The sequence below is a fragment of the Engystomops pustulosus genome, chromosome 9, assembly GCF_040894005.1.
Source record: "Engystomops pustulosus chromosome 9, aEngPut4.maternal, whole genome shotgun sequence".
In the NCBI taxonomy this organism is placed as follows: domain Eukaryota; kingdom Metazoa; phylum Chordata; class Amphibia; order Anura; family Leptodactylidae; genus Engystomops; species Engystomops pustulosus.
In genome coordinates, this window is record NC_092419.1 from 49417186 (window position 1) to 49434144 (window position 16959).

The 16959-nt window shown below is 41.6% G+C and overlaps 1 protein-coding gene across 9 annotated transcripts in view; it reads left to right on the forward strand.

Moving 5' to 3' along the window:
- TENM1 (teneurin transmembrane protein 1) overlaps positions 1-16959 on the forward strand; it is a 490610-nt gene that overhangs the window by 155172 nt on the left and 318479 nt on the right. For 6 of the 9 annotated variants that reach the window (XM_072124023.1, XM_072124021.1, XM_072124025.1 and 3 more), the window contains one exon: positions 376-417. The exons of the other annotated variants lie outside the window; for them this stretch is intronic. In XM_072124023.1, the coding sequence (XP_071980124.1) occupies positions 376-417 (42 nt within the window). The remainder of the gene's footprint in view (positions 1-375; positions 418-16959) is intronic. 9 annotated transcript variants of the gene reach the window in all.

Below are 16959 nucleotides of genomic sequence, written 5' to 3' on the forward strand. Positions count from 1 at the left end.
GCTATTGAAGTGAATTAAGGCTGATTGCGTGCCTTCGCTGTCTTTTCGCCAAACAATTAATTAATCGGTGCTCTTGATTTTTTACGTAATATTTCCTCACATAATTTGTGACTTTTGAGAACATTTTTTAAATTTCATTTCTTTTTGTTTTTTTGACAAAAAATATATTTCTTTTGTGAAAGAAAATTTATACTAGCACATAAATGTTGTCTTGTTTGTGTTACTTTTGTTTTTGTTATGTGTTTTAATATTTTATTCTCTAGAAAGTTGAGCATAGCCATGTAAAAATACAAATACAGAATTTTGCTATTTTGTTTAGTTTCACCCAAATACGACAGCAAAGGAATAAATTGACATCTATTGATTATCTTACAGACTGGACTAGACTATTAGACTGTGGGACCTGTTCACCAAAAAGTAAGCTTTGCTTTGCACTTAAATCTTTCCCCTTGTATATAACATTCTTTAAAACCTAATTTGTGTAAATCCTTCATTACTAAATGACATGTCGTGTGTCCCTTTCATTCCATTGTAACCCACCATTTCATTGCTTGACTTTGTGTGACAATAGTAAGTAGTTTATGTTCAAAAGGACAATAATTGTGCATAATAATTTGCAGTTGCAGTTTGTATGGAAGCATGCAAATATTTTATTTTTTGGTTAGTTTCTGATCATTTATTCACAGTTTAGGTGACCGTACATACTAGATTTATGTTGTTGAAAATTGGCAAGTGCAGATTTAAAAAAAAAACACAGCTGTTTTTTGCACTAACAACATACAAAGGCTAAGATTGAAGATCAGTAGTCAGACTTAAGATCTTTGGTTTTCATTAAACCATTCACCATATGATTAAATTTATTACATTTTAGTTGAGCTGTTAACCTATCCAACTACTGTCTAATGTGTATGGCCACCTGCACTAAATGTACAGACCCTTGCATAAAGGAAATCTACCATCGAAATCAAGCATGATATACCAGGGTAACTTATTCATAAATCCAGGCACCAGGTCTGTGCTAATCTTCTCATAAGTGTTATCCATAGTCTCCTTCCTTCTAAAATCAATTTTTTATAATTATGCTAATGAATCTCAGGCATTTACACTGTGTAGAGGAACTCTCTCCTTCCACTGTGTGAGCTTACAGCAGGCAAAGAGAGAAGGGAAGTGTTCCTGCACAGTGAAATAGCTTCTGAAACCAGGGCACTGAGGGGTTAATGGCCCCATAGCACTACAATATTATTAGCATAATTTTAAAAATTGATTTTAGAAGAAAATGACCATGGATAAGATTATCACAATCATGGTGCCTGCATCTATGAATATTTGCCCCTGGTTTGACATTGATGGTAGATTTCCAGTGTAATTTATTTAAAATCTTAAATCTCAGCAACTTGTATGGATTTTGCTAAAGGATTATATTTGTTATTTTAATGCTGCAATTAAATAGGTTTCCTGGAAATGTCCTTCTTTTTGTAGGCAACAGTTTATACTTACTTTTGCTTTATAATTCCTATCAACCCCCTTCCCCATAATCTTTACACTTTACACAGTGCTTGCATTTCTCCATTCTATCACCACATTAACTAATATATAAATGGAAATTATAGAGATGTACTATCCATAATAATGTGACATATTTGGCCAGTAATTGACCATCATAAATGCGTGACAAATTCTCAGTATATATGAAAGAACATGAGTAGCGATTACAAGAACTTAAAAAGGGATAGGCATAAATATTGGAAAGTTTTACTTTTTAGAACCAAAAAAATGGATTCCTAGAGAGGCCTTTTAGAGTTAATCTACAAACCCACAGGGCTGATGTCTCTTGAATAGCAAATAAATAAATCTTGGAACTGAATTTTAGGGTCATCAAAATCAGATTAGTGGCAGTCCAGGCTCTGACACCAAAAGACCTACAGAATGGATCCAGATGAACAGCTATGTCTTTTGTGTAGTAGAGCTCCCATATATTTAAATGGCCTCTAATGGGCAGTTACATGGCCAGGCCACTATACAGAGAACAGAGCTGTTATTGTAGCTACATTCACTGCATTGATTTCAACACCAGATCAACACCTCCTACGTGTCCCAATCTGGGAAACCCCTTTGAGAGGAACATAAGTGATAATCAATTCAGTTCCCTAATAGAATGTCCTCTTTTAAATTCGTCCCCTTTCATCAAATAAATGTTATTGTTTGTAGGATGAAAAGTTACATAATTTCCAATATATGTTCTGTATCAATTCTTCAGGGTTTTCTAGATTTGTATTTGGTGACATTCTATAGAAATCTTCTATGTTTACTTCTGGTAGATAGTAATCTGACCCTGGTCATGTGATGTCTCACAGATGCATGGTTCATTAGTATCACAAAGAGCTGTGTTGTAATGAACCATGCACCTGTGTGACATCACATGACCAGGGACAGGTTTCTACCCACTGGGCAAAAAGAATAAAGCTTTCTATATAATGTAAAGCAAAGATCTTGAAAACCATGCGGCATTGATACATAAAGTATAGCTAAAAATTGTATAATTTGTATTCATGCAAAATATAATATTTATCTCCTGAAATGACAACACCACTTGAAGTATCAACAGTGTAAAAGTATATTCCACGATTATCTGACATTTTCCATTTTATATAATATGTGCATTGATTGATGTTTTGCTATAGACTTTTCCATTCCTGTTGTATACTTTAGTTCAAAGATGGAAACACTGAAAATATCATTCTGTGGACACCATTCAAATAGTCATTTTAAAAAGACATCTCTCTGTCACTTGCAGATAGTTTAGAGCTTGATCATACAAAGTATGAACACAGTGGACCGCTACAGCATATCACATTACTTATAATAGAACTGCATGTGTGTTGGCTCTACATGAAATCTATCCTCTGGCCTTTTTAGGCTCCATTTCAGAATCCTGTAAAAAAAAAAAAAAGGAGAAATGGTACCTGTGAATAACCCTTATAAAATATATTGTTATAAAATAAAATGTTGGATGAGCTCAAAATGTTTTTTAACCTTTCAATGCAGGCATTAGCCCAAAAATTGACAGGCTGTAAAATTACCTCCTGGCACAATCTATACTATGGTTATTACCTTTAAGGAGTTCTATAGGCAAGTATATGGTATTGTGAGGAGCCTAACATGGAGCGACAAAATTGCAGCAAAAATGGTGGTGCACATGCAGCTTTGCTCATGGCGATGTAAAAGATAACACCCAATAATGATTCCAATACTGATCACAGGTTTTACTGTTGGGGATGGGGGGGGGGGGGGGGTGAACTGAACCCCCTGCTAGATTCTATTTTGCTAGGAAGACAGACAGAAACGTACTAAACCGTTACATTGGAATTCTATGCAGAGGAAGTAGTGAGTCAAAGCAGTTACGTCTCAACCAACTGAACAGTAAATTTACAGAGATGTGGGAAAATTAAGTCACTGATTTCTGCAAAGGTTTTGTAAAGGTGAAGGACTGTACGTTGTAAAAGATTGTATCAGGTGTTTATTGCATTTTCTATAAAAATAAAAATCATGACAAATAACATATTACATCATTTTAGAGATGGTCGAATTTAGAGATGAGCGAGCACTAAAATGCTCGGGTACTCGTTATTCGAGACAAACTTTTCCCGATGCTCGAGTGCTCGTCTCGAATAACGAACCCCATTGAAGTCAATGGGAGACTCGAGCATTTTTCAAGGGGACCAAGGCTCTGCACAGGGAAGCTTGGCCAAACACCTGGGAACCTCAGAAAAGGATGGAAACACCACAGAAATGGACAGGAAACAGCAGGGGCAGCATGCATGGATGCCTCTGAGGCTGCTTAATCGCACCATTATGCCAAAATTATGGGCAACAGCATGGCCATGACAGAGTGACAGAATGAAGCTAGATAGCATCTAAAACATGCAATAATTGACCCTGACACTATAGGGGACGGCATGCAGAGGCAGCGGCAGCAGGCTAGAGAGTGGCATGGCGACATACCCTAAATGGACTCAGGCTTCAAACCAATGGGTGGCAGAGAGGAACCAAAGGAGGTGAGCAAGAAGCGCTCAAATAATATCGGTACATGATAAAAGTTTGCCAGTATATTTTGTGGATTACACAGCAGGGTGGCGACAAAGTTAACATGGAAGCCATGAAAACAACCCAAAATTCTGCCTGACACAGCTCGTTTGATAAGGGGACCATGTATGGAGGCAGTGAACTAGTAGTAGATTAAAGGTTCTGCAGTTAAAACTATGTTAGTTGGATCTTGGCATGGAGTTGGCGCTCCGCTGCCAGGCGAGCTTTCGCCAATCCAAGCCCCTGTCTCTAGGCTACTCCCCAAACAGCACTTCTAAGAACCTTTTGTATAAGATCAAGTGTAGTAGCGTTCTTATAAGTTTAGGATATGGCGGGTGAGGGGAATGTAAACAGATGCGCAAGAAGCGCTGAAATAATATTGGTAAATGATAAAAGTTTATTAGTATATTTTGTGGATAACACAGCTGGGTGGCGACAAAGTTAACAACTTTGATGTGGAATCCATGAAAACAACCCAAATTTCTGCCTGACACACCTCGTTTGATAAAGGGACGATGTATGGAGGCAGCTATATGGACGACTTTTGGAGGTAGCAATGGAGACAACGTGTGGAGGCTGCTATGGAGACAATTTAATTTGGATAGTGCCTGTATGTGGCAGTCCCAAAAATTTTTCAAACCAGAGGAGCAGGTAGGTGGCCCTCCAGAAAAATAGAATAGATTGAGTGCCTGTATGTGGCAGTCCCAAAAAGTTTTCAAACCAGAGGAGCAGGTAGGTGGCCCTCCAGAAAAATTGAATAGATTGAGTGCCTGTATGTGGCAGTCCCAAAAAGTTTTCAAACCAGAGGAGCAGGTAGGTGGCCCTCCAGAAAAATTGAATAGATTGAGTGCCTGTATGTGGCAGTCCCAAAAAGTTTTCAAACCAGAGGAGCAGGTAGGTGGCCCTCCAGAAAAATTGAATAGATTGAGTGCCTGTATGTGGCAGTCCCAAAAAGTTTTCAAACCAGAGGAGCAGGTAGGTGGCCCTCCAGAAAACTTGAATAGATTGAGTGCCTGTATGTGGCAGTCCCAAAAAGTTTTCAAACCAGAGGAGCAGGTAGGTGGCCCTCCAGAAAAATAGAATAGATTGAGTGCCTGTATGTGGCAGTCCCAAAAAGTTTTCAAACCAGAGGAGCAGGTAGGTGGCCCTCCAGAAAAATGGAATCGATTGAGTGCCTGTATGTGGCAGTCCCAAAAAGTTTTCAAACCAGAGGAGCAGGTAGGTGGCCCTCCAGAAAAATAGAATAGATTGAGTGCCTGTATGTGGCACTCCCAAAAATTGTTTAAAACAGAGGACCGGGTCGGTGGCCCTCCAGAAAAATTAAATGCATAAAGTACTATAGCAAGAGCCAGTGGGCCCTGTCAAAAAATAGCCAGTTTCCTCTGCTTTACTGTACAAAGAGGAGGAGAAGGAGGAAAATGAGGAGGAGGAGGAGTGGATCAATTATTCAGGTTGAGCTTCCTTCACCTGGTGGAGATTGGAAATTATGAGAAATCCAGGCTTTATTCATCTTAATAAGCGTCAGCCTGTCAGCGCTGTCAGTCGACAGGCGTGTACGCTTATCGGTGATGATGCCACCAGCTGCACTGAAAACCCGCTCGGACAAGACGCTAGCGGCAGGGCAGGCAAGAACCTCCAAGGCGTACAGCGCCAGTTCGTGCCACATGTCCAGCTTTGAAACCCAGTAGTTGTAGGGAGCTGTGTGATCATTTAGGACGATGGTATGGTCAGCTACGTACTCCCTCACCATCTTTCTGTAAAGATCAGCCCTACTCTGCCGAGACTGGGGACAGGTGACAGTGTCTTGCTGGGGTGACATAAAGCTGGCAAAAGCCTTGTAAAGCGTACCCTTGCCAGTGCTGGACAAGCTGCCTGCTCGCCTACTCTCCCTCGCTACTTGTCCCGCAGAACTACGCACTCTGCCGCTAGCGCTGTCAGAAGGGAAATACTGTTTCAGCTTGTGCACCAGGGCCTGCTGGTATTCATGCATTCTCACACTCCTTTCCTCTGCAGGGATGAGAGTGGAAAGATTTTGCTTGTACCGTGGGTCCAGGAGAGTGAACACCCAGTAATCGGTGCTGGAATAAATTCTTTGAACGCGAGGGTCACGGGATAGGCAGCCTAGCATGAAATCTGCCATATGCGCCAGAGTACCAACGCGTAAGAATTCACTCCCCTCACTGGCCTGACTGTCCATTTCCTCCTCCTCCAACTCCTCCAACTCCTCTTCTTCTGCCCATACACGCTGAACAGTAAAGGACTCAACAATGGTCCCCTCTTGTGTCTCGCCAACATTCTCCTCCTCTTCCTCCTCATCCTCCTCCACCTCCACCTCCTCCGATATGCGCTGAGAAACAGACCTAAGGGTGCTTTGGCTATCAACAAGGGAATCTTCTTCCCCCGTCTCTTGTGACGAGCGCAAAGCTTCCGACTTCATGCTGATCAGAGAGTTTTTCAACAGGCCAAGCAGCGGGATGGTGAGGCTGATGATGGCGGCATCGCCACTGACCATCTGTGTTGACTCCTCAAAGTTACTCAGCACCTGACAGATATCAGACATCCACGTCCACTCCTCATTGTAGACTTGAGGAAGCTGACTGACCTGACTACCAGTTCTGGTGGAAGTTGACATCTGGCAGTCTACAATGGCTCGGCGCTGCTGGTAAACTCTGGATAACATGGTCAGTGTTGAATTCCACCTCGTGGGCACGTCGCACAACAGTCGGTGAGCGGGCAGTTGGAGGCGGCGCTGCGCTGCCCTGAGAGTGGCAGCATCTGTGCTGGACTTCCTGAAATGCGCACAGATGCGGCGCACCTTCGTTAGCAAATCTGACAGATTGGGGTATGTCTTGAGGAAACGCTGAACTATCAGATTTAACACATGGGCCAGGCATGGCACATGTGTCAGTCTGCCGAGTTGCAGAGCCGCCACCAGGTTACGGCCGTTGTCACACACAACCATGCCTGGCTTCAGGTTCAGCGGTGCCAGCCACAGATCAGTCTGCGCCGTGATGCCCTGTAATAGCTCTTGGGCGGTGTGCCTTTTATCGCCTAGGCTCAGCAGTTTGAGCACCGCCTGCTGTCGCTTAGCAACGGCACTGCTGCTGTGCCTAGAGCTACCGACTGATGGCGCCGTGCCCACGGATGGTAGTTCGGAGGAGGAGGTGGAGGAGGGGTGGGAGGAGGAGGAGGCATAGTAGGCCTGAAACACCTGGACCGAGGTAGGCCCCGCAATCCTCGGCGTCGGCAGTATATGACCAGCCCCAGGGTCAGACTCGGTCCCAGCCTCCACCAAGTTAACCCAATGTGCCGTCAGCGATATATAGTGGCCCTGCCCGGCAGCACTCGTCCACGTGTCCGTGGTCAGGTGGACCTTGTCAGAAACGGCGTTGGTCAGGGCACGGGTGATGTTGTCTGACACGTGCTGGTGCAGGGCTGGGACGGCACATCGGGAAAAGTAGTGGCGGCTGGGGACCGAATACCGAGGGGCGGCCGCCGCCATGAGGTTGCGAAAGGCCTCGGTCTCTACTAGCCTATAGGGCAGCATCTCCAGGCTAAGCAATCTGGAGATGTGCACATTAAGGGCTTGGGCGTGCGGGTGGGTTGCACTATATTTGCGTTTCCGCTCCAGCGTCTAAGGTATGGAGAGCTGAACGCTGGTGGATGCTGTGGAGGATCGTGGAGGCGACGATGGGGTTTTTGTGCCAGGGTCCTGGGCAGGGGGCTGACTATCAGCTGACACAGGGGAAGGAGCAGTGGTGTGCACGGCCGGAGGTGAACGGGCTTGTTGCCACTGAGTGGGGTGTTTAGCATTCATATGCCTGCGCATACTGGTGGTAGTTAAGCTAGTAGTGGTGGAACCCCTGCTGAGCCTGGTTTGGCAAATGTTGCACACCACAGTCCGTCGGTCATCCGGTGTTTCCTTAAAGAACCTCCAGACTTCTGAAGATCTAGCCCTCGCCGCAAGAGCCCTCGCCACGGGAGCTTCACTAGTTGACACATTTGGCGCTGATGCACCAGCTCTGGCCCTGCCTCTCCGTCTGGCCCCACCACTGCCTCTTCCAACCTGTTCTGGTCGAGGACTCTCCTCCGTCTCAGAAGCACTGTGTTCACCCGGCCTCTCAACCCAGCTTGGGTCTGTCACCTCATCATCCTCCGATCCCTCAGTCTGCTCCCCCCTCGGACTTCCTGCCCTGACAACAACTTCCCCACTGTCTGACAACCGTGTCTCCTCATCGTCGGACACCTCTTTACACACTTCCACTACGTCAAGAAGGTCATCATCACCCACAGACTGTGACTGGTGGAAAACCTGGGCATCGGAAAATTGCTCAGCAGCAACCGGACAAGTGGTTTGTGACTGTGGGAAGGGTCCAGAAAACAGTTCCTCAGAGTATGCCGGTTCAAATGCCAAATTTTCCTGGGAGGGGGCAGACTGGGGGGGAGGAGGCTGAGGTGCAGGAGCTGGAGGAGTGGCGATTTCGGTGACATGGGTGGACTGCGTGGAAGACTGACTGGTGGACAAATTGCTCGAAGCATTGTCAGCAATCCACGACATCACCTGTTCGCACTGTTCTGGCCTCAACAGTGCTCTACCACGAGTCCCAGTAACTTCAGACATGAACCTAGGGAGTGTAGCTCTGCGGCGTTCCCCTGCTCCCTCATAAGCAGGTGGTGTCTCACCCCGGCCAGGACCACGGCCTCTGACCCCTGCACTAGTTGGACGCCCACGTCCCCGCCCTCGTCCTCTACCCCTAGCCCTCGGGTTAAACATTTTTAAAATGAGAGTTATAGCTTTAATTTTTTTTTAACTTTTTTTTTTTTTTTGTGTTTTTGAGTTTTTAAAACCAAACAATGCTATCCTATTGCTATGGCTATTTTCTAGCCAAGTATGAAAGCACACTACTATGCCAGATGAGATGACACTGAGTTATTAAACAAAATAAACGTAAAATAAAAAAGGACAAATGGCAGACTGTGCCTAATTGAAATCCAACCCCTACTAAATTTTCCCACTTCGGTCTTTGCAATGGATATGTGCGTCACTAAGCGCAAAACACAGCGGTCGCAAGTCTCACTACAAATTGCTGACAATTGGCTAGTAGATGCACTGCAGCAAGTACAGCCACCAGCAGATCAACCAGAAATCAAATATATAACGCTACTGTAGGCGTAAGCCGTTTGGATTCTCCTATGGCTATTTTCTAGCCAAGTATGAAAGCACACTACTATGCCAGATGAGATGACGCTGAGTTATTAAACAAAATAAAAGTAAAATAAAAAAGGACAAATGGCAGACTGTGCCTAATTGAAATCCAACCCCTACTAAATTTTCCCACTTCGGTCTTTGCAATGGATATGTGCGTCACTAAGCGCAAAACACAGCGGTCGCAAGTCTCACTACAAATTGCTCACAATTGGCTAGTAGATGCACTGCAGCAAGTACAGCCACCAGCAGATCAACCAGAAATCAAATATATAACGCTACTGTAGGCGTAAGCCGTTTGGATTCTCCTATGGCTATTTTCTAGCCAAGTATGAAAGCACACTACTATGCCAGATGAGATGACGCTGAGTTATTAAACAAAATAAACGTAAAATAAAAAAGGACAAATGGCAGACTGTGCCTAATTGAAATCCAACCCCTACTAAATTTTCCCACTTCGGTCTTTGCAATGGATATGTGCGTCACTAAGCGCAAAACACAGCGGTCGCAAGTCTCACTACAAATTGCTCACAATTGGCTAGTAGATGCACTGCAGCAAGTACAGCCACCAGCAGATCAACCAGAAATCAAATATATAACGCTACTGTAGGCGTAAGCCGTTTGGATTCTCCTATGGCTATTTTCTAGCCAAGTATGAAAGCACACTACTATGCCAGATGAGATGACGCTGAGTTATTAAACAAAATAAACGTAAAATAAAAAAGGACAAATGGCAGACTGTGCCTAATTGAAATCCAACCCCTACTAAATTTTCCCACTTCGGTCTTTGCAATGGATATGTGCGTCACTAAGCGCAAAACACAGCGGTCGCAAGTCTCACTACAAATTGCTCACAATTGGCTAGTAGATGCACTGCAGCAAGTACAGCCACCAGCAGATCAACCAGAAATCAAATATATAACGCTACTGTAGGCGTAAGCCGTTTGGATTCTCCTATGGCTATTTTCTAGCCAAGTATGAAAGCACACTACTATGCCAGATGAGATGACACTGAGTTATTAAACAAAATAAACGTAAAATAAAAAAGGAAAAATGGCAGACTGTGCCTAATTGAAATCCAACCCCTACTAAATTTTCCCACTTTGGTGTTTGAGGTGGATATGTGTGCCACTAAGAGCTAAACACAACGGTAGCAAGTCCCCCTGCTAATTCCTCACAAAATGGTACTAGATGCAAATAAAAAAAAAAAAAAGTAGAACGTTATTGTAGCCCTAAGAAGGGCTGTTGGGTTCTTGGAGAATCACTCCTGCCTAACAGTAAGCTAATAGAACACCCTAACGCTTTCCCTGACCAGCAGCAGCTCTCTCCCTAGCGGCATCCAGACACAGAATGATCCGAGCAGCGCGGGCAGCGGCTAGTCTATCCCAGGGTCACCTGATCTGGCCAGCCAACCACTGCTATCGACGTGTAAGGGTACCACGTCATGCTGGGTGGAGTGCAGAGTCTCCTGGCTTGTGATTGGCTCTGTTTCTGGCCGCCAAAAAGCAAAACGGCGGGAGCTGCCATTTTCTCGAGCGGGCGAAGTATTCGTCCGAGCAACGAGCAGTTTCGAGTACGCTAATGCTCGAACGAGCATCAAGCTCGGACGAGCATGTTCGCTCATCTCTAGTCGAATTTTAAAAAAAATTGCTGAGTTTGAGGAATTTTCCGGCAAAATTTGTTTCAACCCGAATCTAATCATGGCGAATCACGTTAAAAAACATTTATTTTCCTGGCTGTAGAGAGCCTGTAGGTTGTTGTAGAACATTGTGCCATGCTCAAATAGACATAGGGAGTGTGGTTTGGTCTTGAAACAATGCTGTGTTTTAGTGTGACATGCACATGACAGGCGCCGCTCTTCGAATCACTTCACTCTTCAATTCCATGGGCACTTACAGGGGCCAACTTGACCAAATAAGTTAAGCGGGAATGCAGCCTGACAAGATAACATCTGTGCAAGCTCAAAAGGACTGAGCTGAAGGTCAAGATCCCACTATAACATCAAAGAGTGCACTTTTTACACCGACATCAGATGATTCCATAGATTATGACAGAACCTGTTCTGTTAAACGCTGATACATGTAGAAAGCCCCCAAAAGAATGCAGAGAGTGTTGGCAGTAATTCTGCATTGACGTCACTGATCATTTTGCCTTTCTTTTCGTCCGTCAGTGTCCTCTTTCAATTGGTCAATAATCCATCAGTATTGCTAAAGCCAAAAACAAACAGGAGTTGATCCAAAATAGAGATGAACAGTAAATGGGATATTTGCATGTCCTCTGTGTTCTGTAGCCACTCCTGCTTTAGGCTATCAATCAATCAATTTTCATTCCTTCTGACAGATGAAATGAAGGGGAAAACCAAACATATTGGCAATGTCATAGAGTGGTGGAGGGGGAAAAGAAACGGGGTGTTGGCAGAAGCATGAGTAGGACGCAAATAGGCTCAATGATAAATTATGGAGGTGGAAGCAACATTGTAGGCCACAGAGTTTCAGAATGAAGAGTATGGAGATGGCGGAAGCAGCATGAGGTTAGAGAGTGGCACAATGACAAATTTTGGAGGTGGGCAGCAACATGGTAGGCCACAGTGTGGCACAAAGACAGAGTGTGGAGGTGGTGGCAGCAGCAGCAGGAGGTCAGAGAGTGGCACAATCACAGTATGTGTAGGTGGGGGGCAGCAGTAGCAGAAGCATGAGGCCAGAGAGTGGCACAATGACAAATTCTGTTGTTGGCAGCAACATGGTAGGCCACAATGTGGCACAATGACATGTATGGAGGTGCCGGAAACATCAGCTAGAGTTCAGAAAGTGGGACAATGACAGAGTGAGGAGGTGAGTGACAATTCCAGTCCCTGGTAAAAATGGTGGATGGCAGATGGAGCAGCTGGCAACAGATGTGGGGCATAAGGTGGGTGGAAGTATCAGAATAGTGGCTGAGGCAGGTAGTTAGAATCCAGACTCATTTCTCAACATTTCGGGGAGGCATCATGGCTGATCTAATCTGATGCATAAGGCATTGGTGTGTTGAAACCCTGGCCGATCCACACCTGATTCATCTAGACACACTGGACTTGAAAAAAAATCACTCCAGCAACTATGTGGATTTATTAATATCTACTTTAACAAAAAAAGAATTGAAATTTGGGGAATACAGGACCCCAGAAACTGACACCCTAGACTTTGAGCAAAAATCACTCCACCAACAATGTGGATTTGACACAGATTTCTTTATATCAACTTTAGCAAAAAAAAAAAAAGAATTGAAATTTGGGGATTGCAAATGTCTGTCTGTTTTTATAGGGCTGTGACATCATATAAGCTTGCCGGTCGCTGATTGGCATGCATGTCTGCACATGTGATCGAGGGTGTTCATTTCTTCTTCCCAGAGTTCTCTTCCCCACCGCAAACTTCGAATTCGTGCAGAGCTGAAGTTTTTCTGAAATTCTAAACGAATTCCACTTCGTTAGAATCGATTCGCCATTGTCGACTCATCATTATCTATATAAAGGGCATTGAAGTTAATAATATTACTGATTATGCATGAAGACCCAGCTACTTTTATTTCACTAGATGAAAAATTAATCAACATTTCTAGAGTGAAAGAATCCTTGACTAGTGTGACTACAAAGCAAATACCACAAAGCAAAACTAAATCCCCATCATATCTTCTGCTACACTACATCAATGTACTAAACAATGATTCTCAGGATCCTGGGAGAGTTGTCAGATAAGAACTAAGCTCTTCTAGTTTACCAATTATGTGGGATATATTTATTGCTAGTTTTTATTCATGTATTTCTTTGATGTTATATGTAAGTTTTTCTTCAATTCTGTCAGGACTGAATGTACATATCATCTTAGTATGATATCTGCTACAGTCATTTAATGTATGCATCAGACACATGCATGCATGAAAATAGCTCCATTGATGGGCTGAAACATTGCACCTGTACTTTGGGTGAATAATCCCCTTTTTTCAATGTATGTGCTGCCTCAATTTCTTTTCTTTGGATTACACAAACGCTTTAACTTTGAGTCAGGTGAGCTGAGGCCAGCACCATATTTTTGGGTTACAAACCTTTATACTACTGTGCTCCTCCACTTACATTTATTTTTGCTTACTATAAAGATATATTTATGCTAGATTCAAACCACACTCCAAGTCTACACCTGGCATTTACAGCAGGGAAATCTCCTGATGTCCATGCCAAATGTAATTTGCTGTTGCCTGTAATAGGCAGGCTGGATGCCAACAGCCTGTTTCCCAGTGTTGCCGTTTTTTACAACTGTATTTCTAAAAAATGTTAAGTCTGAGCTCAACTCCAATACCAGCAGATTTCACATTGATATATGCAATGGTTCCACTTCACGAATAATGTGAGAAATAATGAAAGTGAAAGGGTACATATATGCACACCAGAATCACTTGTATCGAGTATCCACAGAACCGCACTGCGTTGAGCTCAGACTGAATATTGTGGATCTTTTGCATTTTCTGGAGTATATGCAATTACCTATGCCTATTACCTGTTAGGCAATCTGTATATATTTTAGTGTATTTATTGACTATAGGGGTGAACCTAATATTATCCATGGTGTTTTTAAATCAAAACTGTTAAAAGTAGAGACAATATAAAGAATTCAAGTCAACTAGGTTCATCTAAGGCAACTCAAAGGAGCCCACTCATGTCCTTTGGTTTTATATTACAGTTGACCCTTACTCATTTGAACTGGACATTCCTGTTACAGCTGTGATATCCCATTTAAGGTTACCAAGACATAATCCAGTGCAGTGAACTATAATCTGAACAAACTAGGAGCTAAACTAGAAAAAAATTATAAAACTGTTAGTTGCAAAAAATGCATAGTCATTCTAGAGTGAGCCTGTTTGTATGAAGGAAGAAAATATACAGCATGGCAGCTGTGCACAATTAATATGAAACAGATGACAGGATTCCAAAGAGATTCCAAATCAATCTCTTTCAGGATCTTTCAGTGAATTGACACAATATATAATTATAAAATAATTACATAAACTAACAATATGATTAAAAATATTTAAAAGTGAAACGTATTGCTTTAAATTACTCCTCCTTTTACAGAAATGTGAAAACTAATCATGAAAGTGCTTATATTTATTATAGGCTAGGTCAGCAGAAAATCTAAAAGCAGCTGGTTGTGTGACATATTCATACCTCTATCAATATGAAGCATGGCAAATACGCCCAGTACATCTGTCCAGGGTGATTTAGCATAAAGTCACAGTGCACCCACTTACAGAAGGTTTGACATCTTCACGTTGAAAGTCACCCGCCTCATGTTCTGCTATTTTACCAGATCTTTGAAGATTAGAAATTTTTTAGAGATTAAGTTTCTGTGAAGAATATAATATCCTTATATATTATATATTATTATATATTATATATAATATATATTATATATTATTATATAATAATATAATTAAAAAATATAATTTGCCACTGGAGCAATTAAGAGATAAGACACATAGAATGAAAAGTATGCTGTTATTGTTGCCATACAGTGACTTCCATAAATTAGAAAAAACAATAGTAACATTTCAGGGGGTTTTAAAAGTTCCTAAAATCTGTCAATAAGCAATTTTATTATCCAAAAATCTAGCACTTGAAAACACAGATGTCTCTACAAAATACAAGCCCTCATACAGATTATCATAGTGCTTGAAAAATACTTGCAGTCTTTAGAAATCATAAGCTTAAGTGCTCATACACAAATGCTGAGGAAGCAGGGGGGAGGGTGAGACAGTGTTACAGTCTGTGAAGCCAGATCACTGAGGAGCTAAGGTAGCACTTCTGACTCATTAGCATAAATGTAAAAGTTGATTTTAGAAGGAAGGTGGCCGTGGATGACAAATGTCAGAAGATTACCACAGTCACAGTGCCAGAATCTACGAGTAAGGTTTATCATGATGGATTTTGAGCATAGATTTCCTTTATGACAAGAAAGCTTCAACATCTTCAGACAGTAATATTGCATTCTATTGAGATTCATATGGTCAGTTATATTCATGGACCTATATATATATATATATATATATATATATATATATATATATATGTATATATATATAAAAAATAGAGGGAAGGATTCTATAAACTAAGAAATTCTATTACAGCCTAAATACCTTTTAATATTTTATATTGTAAATTGACCATCAGTCAGAAAAGATAAACTTCTTAATAAGGCATAAAAATTAAGCGGAGGATAAATACTTGAAATGTAGAAATAATAAAATATAGAATTAAGAAGATCATCGTTTTTAATACTACAATAAATAATTACTACTACTTTAATAAAGGTATTATAAGTCATCGTAATTGTATACAGTATAAATATAAGACATAACCCTTGAAAAGTTAACAGAATAATGTACAGGATGAGAAGAAGCAAACAATGTGAACAATGAACACCAAAACTTCTAAAAATCTTTACTTTAATCCTGAAAAACAAGATGTAATTTAAAAACGACATTATAATATAATATTAATATTATTGTCATTAAAACAATCTATACATTCCACAGTCTAAAAAATTTACTTGCAAAGAGCTTCACACCATTATTCACAAAGTACTCCTAAAAAAACATGGAAGAGCTTGCTGTGAGTCAGAGGCTGCATAATAGAATTCTAAATAATGCAAATTTGTTAACACCAAAGATATCATTTACAGATGAAATAGGGAATAACATTGGGTAGATAATATTCTATTCTGTTCATTTTTCCACTAGGCAAGCAATGTTTGTTTGTTTTGTCTATGAATATGAATAGATCCAAATGTTTCAAAAATTATAGTATGTCCTTTTCCATCTCCAGTGGCAGAGAAATGAGTGTGAAAGGCTGATAATGGAGGGAACGGCACAGTAGGGTTCTTAATGCTTTAGAATGATATGAATAGATAAACCCATTAATGTGTGTAGGCTCTGATTTATTATTCAACACACTGTATTTTTTAATTATATATAATTAAATATATATTTTCTACTTAAAGTAATTCTGTCATCAGGTTTTTACTATTAAGGTTCCCACAACACTTTTCTAGCTTGTGCCCACACAGTTTTTAAATTAAAAAATCCGTAGTTCCTATACTTATAAAATTATTTTTTAAAAATTACTTATTAAAGTACCTGGCAACCTGGCAGTAGTTTCAGCAAGTCACGAGGGTGGTGTTTTATTCATTAGAGTCACTGTGAATCTCAGCCCAAGTATCAGGCTGCTCCTTCATTCCCCTCTTCCTTTAGCCAACATCATTTACTTTTGATCTCCAATCCCTGTGCTTGCACACTCGCCGTCCTGCAAAAGTCATACACTTATGTATGATATGAGAACCTGTCATTAGGTTTAATAGTAAAAACCTGATGACAGGTTCACTTTAAAATACCGTATAAACTTGAATATAAGGTGACTGAAAGCCGATGCATCTCATTCTACCTCAAAAAACTGGGAAAACTTATTTACTTGAGTATAAGCCTAGAGTGGGAAATGCATTGGCCACAGTCTCCCCTCAATGATGAAATATGCAGCAGCCTCCCCCACTAATGATATGCACAGCAGCCTCCCCCAGTTTATAAAGTTGCCAAGCATACTGCCCCAGTAGCCCGGTAGCCCAGCACACATCCCCCAGTATATAGAGCAT